At 41.9% G+C, this 19,393-nt stretch overlaps 1 protein-coding gene across 1 annotated transcript in view; it reads left to right on the top strand.

Annotated features, from left to right (window-relative positions):
- The first annotated feature begins 7,841 nt into the window (after positions 1-7,841).
- Positions 7,842-19,393, top strand: part of LOC122555821 (interleukin-8-like) — a 22,029-nt gene continuing 10,477 nt past the window's right edge. Inside the window, exons 1-2 of the mRNA XM_043702000.1 lie at positions 7,842-7,923; positions 9,638-10,521. Coding sequence (XP_043557935.1) covers positions 10,471-10,521 — 51 coding nt within the window. The 5' untranslated portion in view covers positions 7,842-7,923; positions 9,638-10,470. The remainder of the gene's footprint in view (positions 7,924-9,637; positions 10,522-19,393) is intronic.

Genomic DNA, 19,393 nt, shown 5'->3' with positions numbered 1-19,393 from the left:
CAGGGAGGCGGTGCCGGGCTGGAGGGATCCGGCTGAGACAATGTGGGGGGAGGGGGGATGAAGAAACTGGTGACGTCCAAGTTCATCCCCTGCGGTTGGAGTGTTCCCAGTCGGAAGATAAGACGCTCCTCCTCCGACCGTCGGGTTGTTGTGGTTTGGCGGTGGATGAGTCCAATGACCTGCATATCCTCGGTGGAGTGGGAGGGGGAGTTGAAATGCTGTGCTACAGGTTGGTTGGGTTGGTTCGTCCGGGTGGTCCAGAGGTGCTCTCTGAATCGCTCTGCAAGTAGGCGGCCTGTTTCCCCAATATAGAGGAGGCCACACCGGCTGCAGCGGATGCAGTAGATGATGTGGGTGGAGGTGCAGGTGAATCTGTGGCGGATATGGAAGTTTCCTTTGGGGCCTTGGAGAGAAGTGAGGGGGGAGGTGTGGGCGCAAGTGTTGCACCTCCTGCGGTTGCAAGGGAAGGTGCCGGGAGTGGAGGTTTGGTCGGTGGGGGGTGTGGATCTGACAAGGGAGTCGCGGAGGGAGTGGTCTCTACGGAAAGCTGATAGGGGAGGGGATGGAAATATATCCTTGGTGCTGGGGTCTGTTTGGAGGTGGCGGACGTGACGGCGGATGATGCGCTGTACATTGAGATTGGTGGGGTGGTAGGTGAGGGCCAGTGGGGTTCTGTCCTGGTGGGGTTTGGAGGGGCGGGGCTCAAGGGCGGAGGAGCGGGAAGTGGAGGAGATGCGGTGGATACTCCCTTGTCAGATCCACACCCCCCACCGACCCCACCTCCACTCCCGGCACCTTCCCTTGCAACCGTAGGAGGTGCAACACTTGCGCCCACACCTCCCCTCTCACTTCTCTCCAAGGCCCCAAGGGAAACTTCCATATCCGCCACAGATTCACCTGCACCTCCACCCACATCATCTACTGCATCCGCTGCAGCCGGTGTGGCCTCCTCTATATTGGGGAGACAGGCCGCCTACTTGCGGAGCGATTCAGAGAGCACCTCTGGGCCACCCGGATGAACCAACCCAACCACCCTGTAGCACAGCATTTCAACTCCCCCTCCCACTCCACCGAGGATATGCAGGTCATTGGACTCATCCACCGCCAAACCACAACAACGCGACGGTCGGAGGAGGAGCGTCTTATCTTCCGACTGGGAACTCTCCAACCACAGGGGATGAACTTGGACTTCACCAGTTTCTTCATTCCCCCCTCCCCCCACCTTGTCTCCGCCGGATCCCTCCAGCCCGGCACTGCCTTCCTGACCTGTAGTCTTCTTCTTGACCTCTCCGCCTCCCTCCTACTCCGACCTATCACCCTCACCTTGACCTCTTTCCACCTATCACATTTCCAATGCCCCTCCTCCAAGTCCCTCCTCCCTACCTTTTATCTTCTCCTGCTGAACACTCTCTGCTCATTCCTGAAGAAGGGCCTGTGCCCGAAACGTCGAATCTCCTGTTCCCTGGATGCTGCCTGACCCGCTGTGCTGTTCCAGCAATAAAGTTTCAACTTTGATCTCCAGCATCTGCAGACCTCACTTTCTCCTCTAATGTAATGTAGTGTAATGTAATGTCTTGGGTTTTAGCATTGTGCTGTCACATCATCTATCACAGCAATAAAGTTTCAACTTTGATCTCCAGCATCTGCAGACCTCACTTTCTCCTCTAATGTAATGTAGTGTAATGTAATGTCTTGGGTTTTAGCATTGTGCTGTCACATCATCTATCAACTTCCATCAGGTTCCTGATGCTCACTCCTACTCCATTCTGACCCTCTAACATTCACCCTATCCCATGCAATGACACCCATATCAGCCAGGGGTAGCTACTGCTGACTGCTGTCAGAATCTGGACCATTTCTGAATCTGGATTGCCCACAAATTACTCCAGACATTTGTACTCTCCCCAGGTCTGCAATTGGCTGTGCTTTGGGCTTCAATATAACCTCACACATGGCACTTGTAAAACTGTGATACACCTTACACAGTTGTATTTCCCTCTCTGCTGAAACTGTTCCCAGACACTGGAACCACCTACTAAACCAATGCCCACATTGTACAATCCCACTGATACCCACTTTCGGGGCAGCCCCTCACCAATACTTTCGGATTCAGGTTTTATACTTCCCCTTGTTAACCCGTGAAACAGCATGAGAGACTGACTACTGACGGATGGAAACCTTTGCAGATATCATTCCTTTTGAAGCAACAGAAGTTCATCACAGTCACTGTTCACATCCTCATCTGATTTCATTCAAACACCGGCCAGTTGCCAGTGAACCCGTGTGTATTCCAGGGAATCTGGTTATTTTGGGTAGACGTCTCTTTGTGTGATTGTACAAAATCTAGATCTGCTCCATATTCTGCTTCCATGGCTAAGTTCATCCCTGATCAATCCTTGATCACCCTGACATTGGTAAATTAGAATAGTTTCATTTTGCCTTAAGTAGTGTTGCAGACTTTGAAAATGCTTTTGAAGATGAAAGTCATTATTTTAACATCCACTGCATTTACAATTGATGCTTGAGCTTTATAAATGAGTAAACTCTGCAGTTTTTATTGTCAAATTAGAGAATGATCCATTTCTTGTAAGTTGGGACTTTCAGCTCAGGCCATGCTTGCTTCATCACACAGGGATCAGTGGGGAGTGTGGAAAATGACATTGTTCTTTGGGTCACCTGAAAAATGCAGAACTTTCCACAGTCAATTTGAAGCTATTCATTTATGGGATGAATACCTAAAATGTAGTCTATTTTACTTTAATAAGTGATGGCCGCAAACCTTTTGAGCCATTTTAATTGTGTGTTAATAATGCAGTTTGAGCAATAAATCAATGGCTGAAGCAATGTACAGGGGCTCAGATTCTTAGATCATGAAGGATAGAAAGGGAGGCAAGAGAGAACGAGGAGTCATGTTTTTGATGAAGGAAAACATTTCTACTATAATTGGAGAGAAACAATCTGAGGGATCATCCAGTGAAAATGTATAGTTTGAAATCAGAAATAAGAAACTGATGATCATCTGATGGGATATACCATAGGCCCCTAATAGTCAGAGGGAAATTGAGGAACAAATACATAGAGAGATACTAGATATATGTAAGAATAATAGGGTTGTAATAGTTGGGGATTTTCATTTTCCAAACATTGACTGGGACTGCCATAGTGTTAAAGGTTTGCGTGGTAAGGAATCTGTTAAGCGTGTTCAAGAAACTCTTCTTTATCAATATGTAAATGTTCCTACTACAGAAACAGCAAAACCTGACATTCTCTTGGCAAATAAGGCAGGGTAAGTGACTGGTGTGTTACTCAGGGTAAACATTTGGACTAGTGAACATCATTCTATCAGTTTTAAAATAGTTATGGAAAAGAATAACCCTTCCATAAACCTTAAAGCTCTTAATTGGAATAGGGCAAATTTTAATGGTATGAGAGAACTTTCAAAAGTTGATTATAGGAGACTGTTCTCAGGTAAAGGAATGACTGACAAGTGGGAAGCTTTCAAAATTACGAGGACAAGAGTTCAGAGGAATTATGTTCTTTTCAGAGTGAAAGGTCAGGCTGGTAAGATGAGGGAACAATGGATGAATAGAGATATTAAGGTTCTAGTCAAGAATAAGAAAGAATCATATATTAGATATTGACAACTGGGATCAACCAAATCACTGGAAGAATAAAAAGAGTGTAGAGGCATTCTTAAGAGGGAAATCAGGAAGGTTTCAAGGGGATATCTGAGATGGCATTGGCAGATAAAATGAAGGACAATTCAAAGAGATAGTATTAGTACACTAAAAGCAAAAAAGCAACTAGAGAGAATAAGGCCCTTTAAGACCACATGGCTGTCATTCTTGAATTGAATTGAATTGAATTTATTGTCATGTGTACGAAGGAGCTCAGGATATGAGAGATGTATTCAATCAGAATATTTCACACCAGCTTTTACTGTGGAGAAAGAAATGATAGCTAGATAACTCAGTGAAATGAATATTAATGCTTTGAAATTACAGAAGATGAAGTGTTGGAGGCCTTAGAAAACATAAAGGTGGGTAATCTCTGAGAGTTGAACAAGTGTATCCCAGGATATTGTGGGAAGTTAAGGATGAAAGTGCAGGGCCTCTAGCAGAAATATTTGTATCATCTATAAACATAGGTGAGGTGCCAGAGGACCAGACAGTAGCTAATATTGGCCCTTTATTTAAGAAAGGCTGTACTGAGAAACGTGGAAAATATAGACCCGTGAATCTGACATTAGTGGTGGGCAGTTTTTGGAGGTGATTCTGAAAAATGGAATTTACATGCATCTGGAGAGGCAAGGAATGATCAGGGACAATTAGCAAGGCTTTGTGTGAGGGAAATCGTTTCTCACAAACTTGCTTGGGTATTTTGAGGAAGTAACCAAAACGATTGATGTGGGCAGTGAGGAAGATGTTGTTTACTTGGGCTTTAGTAAATCTTTTGATAATATTCAACATGATAGACTAATTACCTCATAGATTATAGAATCTCTATAAAGCGGAAACGGGCCCTTCAACCCAACAAGTTCGTATCGATCCTCTGAAGAGTAACCCACCCAGACCCATTCCCTGACCCGATATTTACCCCTGACTAATTAGTAAAGTTAGATCACATGGGATTCAGGGTGAGCTTGCCAATTGGCTACAAAATTGGGTTGACAGTAGGAGTCAAGGGGTGGTGATGGGGAGCTGTGTTTCAGACTGGAGGCCTGTCACCCCGAACGGTGTTCCATTGGTACTGGATCCACTTTTGATTGTCATTTATATAAATAATTTGGATGAGAATAGAGGAGGCATAGTTAGTAAGAATGTTGTCCAAGATTACAAAGAGATTTTGATCAATTGAGTCAATGAGTTAAGGAGTGGCAGATGGAGTTTAATTTGGATAAATGTGAGGTATTGCATTTTAGTAAAATGAACAAGGACAGGGCTTATACAATTAATGATAGGGCTATAATAGTGTTGGAGAACAGAGGGACATCGAGACATTGTTAGAAATTTGTGTAATCGGTCGACAGGATGGTTAGAAACATGCTTAGTACACTGGCATTCATAGCTCATACCTTTGTGTGTAGGTGTTGGGACATCATGTTGAGGTTGTACAGGAGTACTGTGTGCAGTTCTGGTCGCTCAGTTATAGGAAAAATATTATTAAATTGGAGAGGGTTTAGAAACGATATGGGCGAAACACAAGCCAGTGGGGTTAATTTAGTTTGGGAACATGATCTGCATGGATGTGTTGAACTGAAGGGTCTGTTTTCATGCTGTATGCCTCTATAACAAGCAACCAAAATAAAATCTGACAGTGAATGATTTAAACATCTTCACTGGAACAACAGTTTTAAAAGATATTGCTTTTCCAGAGCAAATGTTTCAGCACCCTCAATCTAACCCAATCCAAACTGACATTTACACCATTTCTCCTCTTTCCAAACCTGAACATTCAGGTCAATGAGACACATCATCAAGTAAAACCAATGAAAAACAGAAATATTTTAAGATGTTATTCCACTGATTTGTCTGTGTTTTCCATTATGTTAGGCCATAAGGTCATAAGACATAGGAGCAGAAGTTAGGCCATTCAACCCATTGAGTCAGCCCCACCATTCAACCTTGGCTGATAAGTTTCTCAACTCCATTCTCCTGCTTCCTCCCCATAGCCATTGATCAACTTAACAATCAAGAAATTATCTATCTGAGTCTTAAATATACTCAATGACATGTTCACCACAGCCTTCTGTAGCAATGAATTCCATTGGTTCACTACTCTCTGGCTGAAGAGATTTCTCCTTATGTACATTCCAAAAGGTCTTCCCTTTAATCTAAGGCTGTGCCCTCGGGTCCTCTTTTCTCCAACATCCATGCTGTGCAGGTCATTCAGTATTCTGTAGGTTTCAATTCGATCCCCACCTCATCGTTTTAAAGTCCATCAAGCTTAGTCCCAGAGTCCTCAAACATTCATCATATGTTCAGCTTTTCATTCCTTGGACCATTGTCATGAACCTCCTTAGAACACACCCCAGGGCCAATACATCCTTCCTGAGATATGGGGCCCAAAACTGTGCACAATACTCCAAATGTGGTCTGACCAAAGCCTTATAGAGCCTCGGAAGTACATCCCTGCTTATATATTCAAGTCCTCTCAAAATAAATGCCATCATTGCATTTGCCTCCCTAACTACTGACTCAACCTGCATGTTTACCTTCAGAAAATCTGGACTCTTCAAGTCTCTTTGCACTTCAGATTTCTGAATTTTCTTCCCATTTAGGAAATAGCCCATGCCTCTGTTCTTCCTAACAAAGTGCATGACCTCACATTTTCTCAAGTTGTACTCCATCTACCAATCGCTTGCCCTCTCTGCTAACCTGTCCAAATCTTTCGGCAGCTTTTACACCTCCTCAATGCTACTTATCTTTTTTCCATCTGCAAACTTACCCAGAATGCCCTCAGTTCCTTCATTGAGATTGTTAATGTATAAAGTGAAAATTTTGATGAAGAGATCCCCAATGACTGGGGTGTAAAATCTAGAACTGTAATATTCTGCAGATCATTGGATGTTAATTGCTTTGGGAAATCAATAAAAAGCATAAAACTGATATGGTTGGATTTTAGCATTTTTTTACTGACATTGAAAGCTAACTAATAATCAAAGAAAGGTATTATGACCACCACAAAAGGACTTGATTCTATGATAACTTACAAAATCGCTTCAAACGATTGGGATGGTAATTCAACTTGAATGTGTTTGGAAATTTGACAAACATGTTAATCACCCAATAGTAGATGTGGCAGCAATATCATTTTTATAATTAAACTCATTGGATGGCAAATTTGTGCCATTTGTGCCTGACTACACCTCTTTTTGCATTTTGATAAAAGTGACAATTTCTGAAAGCTATGATTGACTTTTTTAAAATCTAGATTTAATTAATTCAGTTTACGTGGCCTGCCTGTTACTGCTGCAAATTATGTAACATGGTGAATCTCATTAAAACTGCAAAATGAAAGAAAGTTGACTCAGGAGCAGGGAAATTCCCTTTTACAGAATTTTGTTAGCTTTCACTGTTCATGATTATGAAATGCAAAAATTAATGGTCTCCATAAGTAGGAGCTGATTGGACCTGTCCTCAGCAGAACTTCAAAAAATGGAGAGAGTGACATTGAAGTCAATAGTGAACAGAGCAACAGCTGTACTGACTGCCATCCTGCTCCTGTGTGCTATTGCTGCACAGGGTATGTCAGCATTTCTATCTTGTGTTTTAGTTTTTCTTTGCAATACAATGTGGGAAAAGAAAGTGTTCCTGCTGATTTATTGCACAGCCATACAAGTCCGTGTGGCAGTTGGTTGTTTATTAACGAATTAAACAGTCGCTATTGGTAATATGATGATTGTTTTTATACTGAATTCAAAGTTTAAATAAAATATTAAGATTCTGCCAATGACAATCTCACTCAGAAGTTCAGTTCAATTTCTTTCAGTCACAAGCATTCCAATCCCGGGTACTCAACGACAGTGTCTGTGCCCTGAGAACCCCAGCTCCAATTTTATTAATCCGAGAACCATTGAGAATTTGCAATGAAATTCCCAAAGGATCACACCGTGAGAAACAAGAGATAATGCAAGTAAATGGGTCAAAACACCATCTTTATCCTTTCTCTCATTCTCCTTTCCATTTAGACGGTGTAATATGTTTGTAAATATATTGGGTCACTTACAGTTTCTTTACGAAGCTGATTGGAAGGATTGTGTTTATGTCACTGATTCTCACCTTACATGGGAGATGTCCAGTTTCTGTGAATTAGATTTTGAAGATTTACCTTCTCTTTACAGCATTACCATGAAAACTGGGAAGATTGTTTGTGTGAGCCCTGATGCCAAGTGGGTGAAGATTATAATTAGATCCAGGAAAGGTTGGTGCTTGTAAACATACATATGTTATCTGTGAATAAATGTGTTTGAGTGAAGTGCTGTTCTCATGTTTATCCTCAGTTCCTTGGCCGAGGCTTTAATACCAGTCTGCTGCCCAGTCGTGCAGGCTCTTGGTGCATTCTATTACTCTGTCCCTAAATCTGGTATTTACATGCGAGCTGTGACAGTGAATGGTAGCAAGCTATTCAACCACAGTGGCATCAGGACTGAATCCTGTGCTGTTCTCACCATCACGCATGCGTGGTAAATCCAGGCAGAGGTTGGGTGTCCCTGGTTGGTAATCAGGTGCAGGAATGCTGGGTAATACCTTTCTCCAGCTCCCATGGTTGTCATACCTTTTGCAGCCAGCAGATGTCAGCCAATTCAATATAACCCAGTGATCAAAACAGGGACTTCAACTCCCGGTTAGCACTGCTGCCTCACAGCACCAGAGACCCGGGTTCAATTCCCCCCTCAGGCAACTGTCTGTATGGAGTTTGCACATTCTCTCCCTGTCTGCGTGGGTTTCCTCTGGGTGCTCTGGGTTTCCTCCTACAGTCCAAAAAATGTGCAGGTCAGGTGAATTGGCCATGCTAAATTGCCCGTAGTGTTAGGTGAATGGGTAAATGTAAGGGAATGGGTCTGGGCGGGTTGCTCTTCGGAGGGTTGGTGTGAATTTGTTGGGCCGAAGGGCCTGTTTCAACACTGTAACTAATCTAATCTATTCTTTCACAATCAGCTTCATGATATTCCGCTCTGCATTGTAAAGGCTCCAGGGCATAATTCTTAAGCTTTTTCCTAATTGTTCTATCTTAATGTACAAAGTGATATTTGACAATATTAATGTTTGGCCACACCTTCTTTGGATCCTGGATGTAATAATATTATATTGTAAAACAATGAATATTACCAAAATCACAACTGTTTACAATGTTGTTTAACAGCTCATTGATATTTATATTTGGTGATGACATTGTCCTTTTGTCAGAGAAATTTGCCCAATAGGTTAGAGATCACAAAACACACCTCGAAGTGAGATTGACAAACAATTTATTGCAAGCGATATCACTGGAAGAGAAATTGACCCAGGCTGACACAGAACTGACAGCCTGTTACAGGTAGATCAAAATTCTCCTCCCAGAGCTGAGGATGACACCAGTTTTTTACTAATGCTGCACAATGACACTGATTAAGGAGTGGGAAATTACAATGTTTCTGGAAATGGAGTAATTTAGTTACAAGGGTGCTAATTGGAAAATAGTTTAATCGGATGACTGTCCTGTTCCTTCACATAATGCAACATCCTGACAGTATCATAGTTCCATTCATCGCCACAGGTAGGCGTTAAAGTCTCTTATAAAGTGGTGAGGTGCTTCCATTGTCCTGTTCCTGGAGCATGTCCTTTACTAGTGCCTTTCTGTCTGACCTGCTCTTTGTGTGGCTTTGGTATTGCTGGGTTGTGAAACTGCCCTTAGGGCTTTGAGATATCTACAGTGCTCTGTCATGTCCATGGGAGCTTAACGTGTATTCCATTGTCTGCGTGCTGTCTGACTCAGCTTGTGAGCTGCTCGGGAATTCTGGGTGTTCTGGTACAGTTTGGCCAATTTTGCTTTTGTGAGCCTATCATGGATTAGCAAATCTTTTTCCACACCTTGCTATCGAAGTTATTTTTGTGCAGCTGTGGGAAAAATAATGTTTTATTGAATTGTATTTCAGGTTCCTGCTGACATAATAAAGAATTGAAGCTGCAAAGGGATTCATTTGATTGCCCCCTGGGAAAGTTGCTGTACAGTGAACACTGAAATGAAGGAAGCTCCCTGAAGGGCATTCACTTTCTGACATCACTGTTCAATATGTTGTCTGAGCAGTTCCCCTGCATTGATTGTCTGAAACCTAAGCCAGTGGTTCATCTGCTTATACTGTATCTGTCTACACAGTGCCTAAGTAAGCAGGCTGCTGTTGTGAAATGTTGTGTAAAGCTGAAGGATTTCTATTCATGGGATGTAATATGTATGATTATTCTGAATGTGGTCTGACAGGGTTACTGGATACTATATAACTGAAAGCAATTTGTTAACTCTCTCCATAATATTAGAAAAAAATTTCCAATAGTCAAAAGGTGCGAGTGGTAAAGGAAATATTAGCAGAATTGTGAATTTACACAAATTTACACATAAATCAAACTGAAACAGATCTGTTGGTTTTCAAATGCTTTTGTTATTAAGATAATTGTTACAGCTTTTTCAATGATCTGATTTATTGACTATTAGTCAATTATTTTGCTCGGTTTGTGCATCATTGGCAATGCCAACCACTTAGCCCCCCCATTCCTTTATGCAGATGTCAATGTGCTGGTAAGTGACTTTGTTGAACTGCTGCAGTCCTTGTGGCTGTGAGGAGTGGAGAGATCTGATATTGAAAGAGATGATAGTGCAAGGCAAAACAGACAGCAATGGGGCAAGTGAAGGGACAAGAGCTGTATTGTGAGTAGGTGTAAATGGGAAAATACAGAACAGGGAACAAATCGCTACCGTCCAACCGGAAGATGGATGGGCAGGGATTGTGATTGGAAACCATTTACCATCGTGTTGATTCTGAAGGTAATAAAGTGTCCTCTCAAAAATTGTAGTAATGTTTCTTGAGCAAACGCTGCGCTGTATTGGAACAATCCAGGAGAATAGGGACATAGTGTTGGGGGGCGTGGGGGGAGGGAAACTGGCGGTGGGCAATGCAGACTTACTGTCATGTGACATTGTTTAAACTAAATTACAATCCAAATTTAATCTAATCTTTCTGTTGCTGTTAAAGGCCTATGTATCCTATGTGACATATTGATGCATATTATAGGTAGAAGCTTTGAATTGTTGACTGAACATACTTTAGTTCCAGTGTGAACAAAACCTTTCAAGTCAAAATTCAAGATCAATTGATTGACATTAACATTTCCATGATTTTACTGCAGTGTTTATCCATCATTGACATTGTAAGTGAACCTTGGGACTTTGCTGATATGATATTAAACCTCAGGATTTCTCCAAGTTAATATCTGTGAAAATAATGTCTATGTAGAAATGTTGTGTGTATCAAATACTTATATTTTAGGAGATATTGGTGCTTATCATGTAATGTTAACAGGAAGAAATGGTACTTATAAATGCAAGTCATCTCTGTGAAGGGACCTGTTTGCATGAGAGATTTTCAGGCCGAGATTATGTTGACTGCAGGTTACAGATGAAAAGTTGTGCTATATAATGATTCTCACGAAGAAAAATTGCAAAATATATCTGAATTGTGAGTTTATGAATTGTTTGATGCTTTTGTACCTTTAAGTATATTTCAGTGACTAGAATAAACTAGATTTCATGAGGAATGCCTTGTCATTATTTCACAATCTTCAACTAAACAATTGTGCATTTCTTAAACCAAAATATTCCGTGGTCTGACTGAAAATATCACTGCTGCAGTCTCCCCTTGACACCATGAAAGCAGGCAGATTACCATTCAGCCAAATCTCAATGTGTTTGATCATGGGTAGTCACTGACTTACTCCCCTAGACCGGCACTGCTGTGACCTGAATAGACAGGATGTTACAGTGGAACTTTATGGTGGGAAAGTTGGGTACATGTTCCTTCCATTCAAACACACTCCAAATAACTGTGCAGGGTTTATCCTACCTTTAATGTGAATTTATGATAATAACAAGTCTGCCTGAGCCAAACAACAATCAGATCACTGCAAGAGTCAACGGGATGACCAGTGGAGATATAGGGAGCACCTTAATCATCTTAACTGAGGAACGAATCTTCTGACAAGTACATGGAGAATTCTCCAGATTGCCCTGTCTCCTCACCGACACAATCCTCAATCCCATGGAGACCATGAATGTCAGTCTTGCTTCTCACTCACATTTATAGCAACTCCTCTCTACTATTTCCTGTAGCACATCACTAACTTTCACTCGTGTCTGGTCAGATTAGACCTGAGTCACATGTCATATCTGTGGGGAAATACGTTCTACCTGATTAGTGACATTTGATATGCAATAACGGGATATTAATCTTCTCCCTAATAAATGTCATAATAATCACTGAACTGAAGATGTTCCAGCTTAATATATCTGTTTGCAACTGTGCAAGATTGTGACAATACAGAAAGAAGCCACTCAGCTCTCCAAATGAGCATCTCACTTTGCACCAGTCTCCTGACCTCTCTACATAACTCTTTGAAAGGAACAGATTGCAGCTCATGGAAATCTGAAATAATAACAGAAAATGTTGGGGAAACCTCAAACCAACAACCTCAGCTGGAAAACAGCAGCAGTCGGTAAATCAGTGAATCTTTACTGACTTCACTTTAGTTTAATCTACATCATACTTGGCCAGGTTCAACCTCGAGTACTCTGTAATGAATATTTTGTGGCTGATTATGTATGCATGTGCGAATAGGGAATAGGGTATATTTGTACATTTTCAACATTTTCAAATTATTTTTACCTTTTAGCAAATGTTACTTGTTGAACTCGCAAATTGCTAACTGGCTTAATGTCACACAGTGAAGTACCTGTTGAATTGGCAGTGCAAGTCTTTTTCAAAATTCGAAACCTGCTTTGGTGTAAAAAGTTGTGGCAAAAGAGGTTAATCATTTGCTCAATTAAAAACTTGAGGTCAGTTATAAATACAGTGGAGCAACTATATCTTTAGATACTTAGAAGCAATAGTTTCTCATCTTCAAGACTTTTCAGAGTCTGCAACATTATATAAACCAACATGAAAGATTGAGTGTTCCAACTGAACACTGTCAGGCCGGTCAGGGCTGAGTGTGCCTCGACATGAGAATGTGGGGCTATTTGGCCTTTGGGCAGCCACACAAACAAGCCTGATCATACATTCAGCCGGTGAGATGGGCAAGGGGACAACGCTGCTAATCCAATGCAGTTTACTAGATCGAAGCCTGGAAACCCAGGCAGAGCTGTTGCCAGCAAGATCAATCATGCAGCCTGGGTGGTTATGATCACAAAGCAAGAGGGTTCCTCATGTGGCAGCAGCACAGATGGTCTTCCTGATACCTCATGGTGAGACAAACACGTTTCTGTCTATTTTTCAAAATCAGCTGAGAGCTGTTTGCAGTCAGTCACCAGTAGTCATTGGGAAGAGAGACACATCACAAACTAGATACAAATCATCAAACAGCCAAGCTAATTGAAAGCAAGGCATCCCAATAGAGAAATGGTCTCCTTTCCAATCTGTTCCAAACTGAAGTTCACCTGAGAACTATCCTTTGAGAAACTGCACTATCAGCAACCAACATTAAAGCCTAGAATGATCCTTTTACTTTACAGAATGCTTTATTCAACTGTCAGATGTTAAACACATTCAAATCCAGGAGCTGGATTACATGGGAGTCAAAGGAGTGTAAATTAGAGACTGAGTTAATTTTAATTTTTTCCTGATCTGTACCTATGTGTGCAGTACATTTTTATTCACCCTGTCATTGCTGAGAGTGTGTGTGTGTGGGGGTGGAGGTGGGCGGGTGTGTTGGGATGGAGTGAGGTGGTGGGGTGTGGGGGGCTCGCTGGTGGTGTGCATGGGTTGTACCTGTGTGTCAGCACATGTGTATTGTGGGGCATGTATATGTGGGTGTGTGTGTGTTTGTTGTGAGGCGAGTGTGTTGTGGGGTAGGGTGTGGGGGTTTGCATACATAAAATGAGTGTGATGTTCCATTAGATTGAGGTAATTGGACACGAAGAAATACAATTCTTTCATTTTGAATTCATGAAACTTGCTGCTGAATTTTTAATTGGGAAACATGTATAAAAAGGCACATATTTCATTTCCATGTAAAACGTAGCAATTATGAACAGAATGAGGGTATATGCATTCCATCTGTTACAAAGCATTTACCCAGCTGAGGGCAATGTTTCAGATCAATTCGATTGATCATGACCTAAAAACAATCATCTCACTGGCTTGTTATTAGAATCTTAGGAAGATTTCAGGAAAACAAAACCTACAGCACTAATCTCATTCTTTTACCTAATTGTAAGCAGATTTCTGATTTCTAACAACAGTCCCAGTCCACACCAACACTATAAGAGATATCATGCTTCTCACACTATGGAACCCCTCGTGCTGACTTAGTCAAATGAATTAATGACCACAGTCCCAGATTCATGGACATGTGTAATGCACTCATACAAATCTTCCAATTTCAGTTGTGAGCCTGATAGTCTCTTCCTAGCCCATGCAGGCCCTCTGATGTTCAGCATATCCCATGAAGTTGCAACAAATCATTCCATGCATTATCTAGCTGATGTTGCTGCAGTGGTTGTAATGCACCAAGGCAGGAAGCCTCCCTGTGATATGCTCAAAAATATAATTGACAAATGAGATCATGGAGCCCATGGCCTTGGAGGAGATCCCAATGTCAGTGTGAACCTGCTTCATGAGTTTGTCAATGTAGGTGGTGTACCATTTGGCAGCACAGTGGCTCAGTGGTTAGCACTGCTACCTCACAGTGTCAAGGACATGGGTTTAATTCTAGCCATGGATGACAGTCTGTGTGGAGTTTGTATTTTCTGCCCGAGTCTGCATTTGTTTCATCCAGGTGCTCCGGTTTCTTCCCACAGTCCAAACATGTTGGGGTTAGGTGGATTGGCCACGGTTAACCCAAGGTTATGGTGATAGGGTGGGATCTGGCTGGTCTGATTTCAGAGGGTTGGTGCAGACAATATGGGCCAAATGGCCTTTTCCGACATTGAAGGGATTCTATTCTATTCTATGATCCAAAATTTCTCCTCTTTTTTCACTCTTTGCCTAAGGTGGGTTCCCTGCTTTCCTAGTGTTTTTCTTGGCATTTTGTTATTTCTTTTCCTCAACCATGTTAACACAAGCTCTGTGTGTTGGCATAGTCTGGAATGACTTCCAGATCTACATCTCTTTCAAATGTTCTGGAATTTTGATCCAGAATCCATCCAGCCTGCAACATCCATGTAGTGTTAATTTACATGAAACCTCATGGAAAACATTTGTTGACCCTGGAACAACACCCACTTTACAGAATCATACCAATCATTGCAGTCAACTAGTTTGTAACACCCTTCCCAGAATGCTTCACCATGACACTGACTGTGAGGATACTCTTCCCAGAATGCTTCACTGTGACATTGGCCCTGGAGTGGGGGGTTCAGAGGCGGTTCATGAAAATGATCCCAGGAATGAAAAGCTTAACATACAAGGACTCTGTGTTTATACTCAATTAACTTTCGAAGGATACGGGAGGATCTCATAGAAACATACAAAATATTGAATAGTCTGACAGTGTAGATATTGGGAAATGTTTCCATTGAGAGGAGAGACTAGGACCTGAGGGCACAGCCTTTGATTAAAGGGAAGACCTTTCAGAGATAAGGAGAAATATCTTCAGCCAGAGAGTGGTTAATCTATGAAAATTCATTACCACAGAAGGCTGTGGAGGTTAGGTCATTGAGTATATTTAAGATGGAGATAGATAGCTTCTTGAGTATCAAGATTACGGGGAGAAAGCATGAGAATGGGGCTGGGAAACTTATCAGCCATGATTGAATGGCAAAACAACTCAATGGGTTGAATGGCCCAATTTCTGCTCCTATGCCTTATGATCTTACGGACACCAAATGTGAGGATACCCTTCCCAAATGTAATTCATGATTTTCAGCTCAGGTGTTTGCTTGCTTCATCACATAATCCCAGGGATCAGTGCAAAGTGTAGATCATGACAACTGCAAAATGCTAGCCCCTGAGGAAATAAAAGGTTCCAGAGAGCTGGAGATAATTCAAGTTTCACTTTATGTTTGTAACGTAGTGTTGGGGCTGTAGCTGTGCTGACTCCTCCCCCTGGGTTTGTGCAGTGGTTGGTAATGTTGCTGAGTCAGATTCCATTCAAACAGCAGCTGGCATTGCTGAACCATGTGATTTCCAGGAAATCAGGTGACGTTATACTCCATGTAGCTGTTCGATGATTGGTTGTGTCTCCATGTAGCAGTGGGTGGACGAGGTGAAAGGGCCATTGCAGACAGTCAGAAGAGATCACAGCATTATGGGTGGCCTGACAGAGACACAAATAATTTTTGATTGTTCCTCAGTTCCTAACAACTTCTGATAGCTTGACTTGACAGTGGGTTTGGTTGTGAGATTAAGAAAGTTGTTAGCTCTGGTAACCACTCCATCCACAGGACACCAGGTTTCCTTGCTGCAACATAAAAGATGATACACCAGCAGAATAACATCAAACATCAAATGTACATGTTGATCCTGCCAGGTATATTTGAGTCACCTCTCCTGCTGTCTGTAAACAGCTTGAAAAGGATATACAGTGATAGTCTCTCATGTCAGAGTCACATTGGATGTTGTGAGATATTGTATTCTAGGTCCCTTCACTAACCCCATTCGCAAACGCTTTGTATTTCCCACTCGCAAGTGCTTTATGTCTTTTCATTCATAACCCCTTCACTAATCCACTCACAAGCAAATACTGCATTCCCATTTCATTCATTCATAACTTCCTACTATAATATGTTTTCATTCATTCATTCATAAAACCACGGGTCTGTAGTATAGACCAAATTTAAAACAACCCCTTCTAATTAAGACAACCTTTTCAAAACCATTATGGCATTTTCACAACTTATCAGCCCTTGCTACATCTGAATAAGAGTAGCGTACAGAATAATATCATCCCAACCATCATGTCTCCACAAAACATTATAATGTTAATCAGCCTTTACCAAAAATCTCCCAGACCTGAACACATTACAAAATGCCAGTTTCCCAATTAGAGTGTACATATTAAATGCCTTTGATCTGGGCTGTTATCCCTTTAAGAAACTAACTGACAAAACAGCACTTCCATGAAATTGCATGAATGAATGAAACTCACATTGGCAAATAGTATACAGATCTCACAACCCAGCTGTGGTAATGCGTTTAATATTCTTTATTCCTTTATTAAGTACAAGTACAATTTCTAACTTATTTAGAGCATGCAGGCCTAGTATTTTTTACTAACATTTACTAACTTAAAAGACAAAAAGACTGACACCTCTTAATTACGCAAGCAGAGCAGGGACACACTCTTAATCCCATCAGAATAGCAGCCAACATTTAGCACATGTTTTAACTCATCTCCTGTCTCTCAGGACAGAAGCCCATTTTTCTAACATACATAAAACGATGTAACACCATAGTAATGGAATTTTAATATATGTGAGAACTATGTATAAAGAGTCGCTTGTTAGAACTGTATTTTTGGAGTGTGTCGCACCTCGACGTTGTGCTACATGAGGTTATTTTCACCACTCACTGATTTCAGTCGTTATTTGAACACGATCCCACAATGTCATTTTGCCTGTTACAAAGTTAAAAATACAATGATACTTTTTCAAATAGATGAAGACTTCATGAATTGATTTGTACTTTTCAGTAATTATGGTTCAGGAAGAGACATTTTGAACAGGAACACATATTTCATTTGGTTGGTTGCCATATTTAACTCAAGAGCAATCAACATCCTAATACTGAACATCAAACCCTCCATTCAGGTCAGTCCTGTCTCCTTTCACTTATCGTGTGTAAATCAAACTCTTTCTTCTCAGTCTGATGAAATCAGCTCTGAGAAACAAGTTTGGTCTGGGGGTAGATTGTCGGTGGAAGGAAAGCCTCTGTGGACTTCAGCGCTATGTCCAGTTATTATCATGTCTGTACATTTTTATACATTCAGTGTCTCCTCCTGCCCTAAACCTTTCAGTGTTGTGTAAGGACTGGTCAGGAGGGTTAAGAATGGGTGTGGGATTTAGAAGCCAGCAACAGGAAAAATCACCAGCCAAGAATTTATTCTGTGTTAAAGGTCAGGGGCAGTGGTGGTTCAGAGCATGTGGTTGTGCTTTATAGAAATTTTAATTCTATATATATATTCATTTGAAGTTTCCATTCAGAGGAGATGATACTGTAAGCAGAAGAAACAACAGAAAATGTGGAGTTATTGTTTAAGAAAGGATCTGTATAGTTTGCTTATGCATTTGCAACTGCTACCTGTCTCTGGTTGTTCTCTGAAAACCTACGTCCACCAAGAACTTCACACTGAGAAAAGACACTGCCAAGGTGATTGTTTTTAATTTATGTAGGGGTTATGGGCTTTACTGTTTGAGCCAACATTTATTACCAGTTCCTAATGACCCTGGGACATGTAAGTGAACTTCTTGACCTGCTGCAGTCAGTTTGGTGTAGTGATTTGTGTTGGGACGGAGATCCAGGACACTGACCCAGTGAATGGCAAGATGAAAGTAAAGTACTCCAGATATCGTAGATCTGGAATAAAATCAGGAAGTTCTGCAGCACGTTAGAAGGTCTAGCAACATCTGTGTTGAGAGAACATGAGTTAACCTTTTGAGCCTAATAATACTCTGCTGAAGCAGTTGAGTTGCTCCAACATTTTCTGATGTAACTTCCAAGTTAGGATGGGGAGTGTGTTAGTGTTGATTTTGTAAAAGTTGCTCATGATCTACAAGGCACAAGACAGGAGTGTGGTAGGATACTCTTCAGTTGCCTCAGGGGTGCAGCTCGAACAGCACTTGAGAAACTTGTCACATTCCAGGACAAAGCAGGTCACTTGGTTGAAACCACATTTGGAAACATCCATTCCCTCCATCACTGATGTGCAGTGGCAACAGCAGGGACCATCTACAAGACGTACTACAGAAATTCACCCATAATCCTTGGAGAACACCTTCCAAACTGATGACCACTTCAACCTAGAAGGACAAGGATTATTCCTCCTATAGAATCATAGGAGGAATTGTGCAATGTGCTGTCACATAATCTGCAAGTTCCACGCCAACACACTCCCCCACAAAAGCTTGCACATCAGGTGAATTGGCCATTCTACAAACCAACCGACTCCCACAGCTACCTGGACTACACCTCTCTACAAACCAACCGACTCCCACAGCTACCTGGACTACACCTCTCTACAAACCAACCGACTCCCACAGCTACCTGGACTACACCTCTCTACAAACCAACCGACTCCCACAGCTACCTGGACTACACCTCTCTACAAACCAACCGACTCCCACAGCTACCTGGACTACACCTCTCTACAAACCAACCGACTCCCACAGCTACCTGGACTACACCTCTCTACAAACCAACCGACTCCCACAGCTACCTGGACTACACCTCTCTACAAACCAACCGACTCCCACAGCTACCTGGACTACACCTCTCTACAAACCAACCGACTCCCACAGCTACCTGGACTACACCTCTCTACAAACCAACCGACTCCCACAGCTACCTGGACTACACCTCTCTACAAACCAACCGACTCCCACAGCTACCTGGACTACACCTCTCTACAAACCAACCGACTCCCACAGCTACCTGGACTACACCTCTCTACAAACCAACCGACTCCCACAGCTACCTGGACTACACCTC

The sequence above is a fragment of the Chiloscyllium plagiosum genome, chromosome 1, assembly GCF_004010195.1.
Source record: "Chiloscyllium plagiosum isolate BGI_BamShark_2017 chromosome 1, ASM401019v2, whole genome shotgun sequence".
Classification (NCBI taxonomy): Eukaryota; Metazoa; Chordata; class Chondrichthyes; order Orectolobiformes; family Hemiscylliidae; genus Chiloscyllium; species Chiloscyllium plagiosum.
This window is presented reverse-complemented; position numbering and strand designations above follow the sequence as displayed.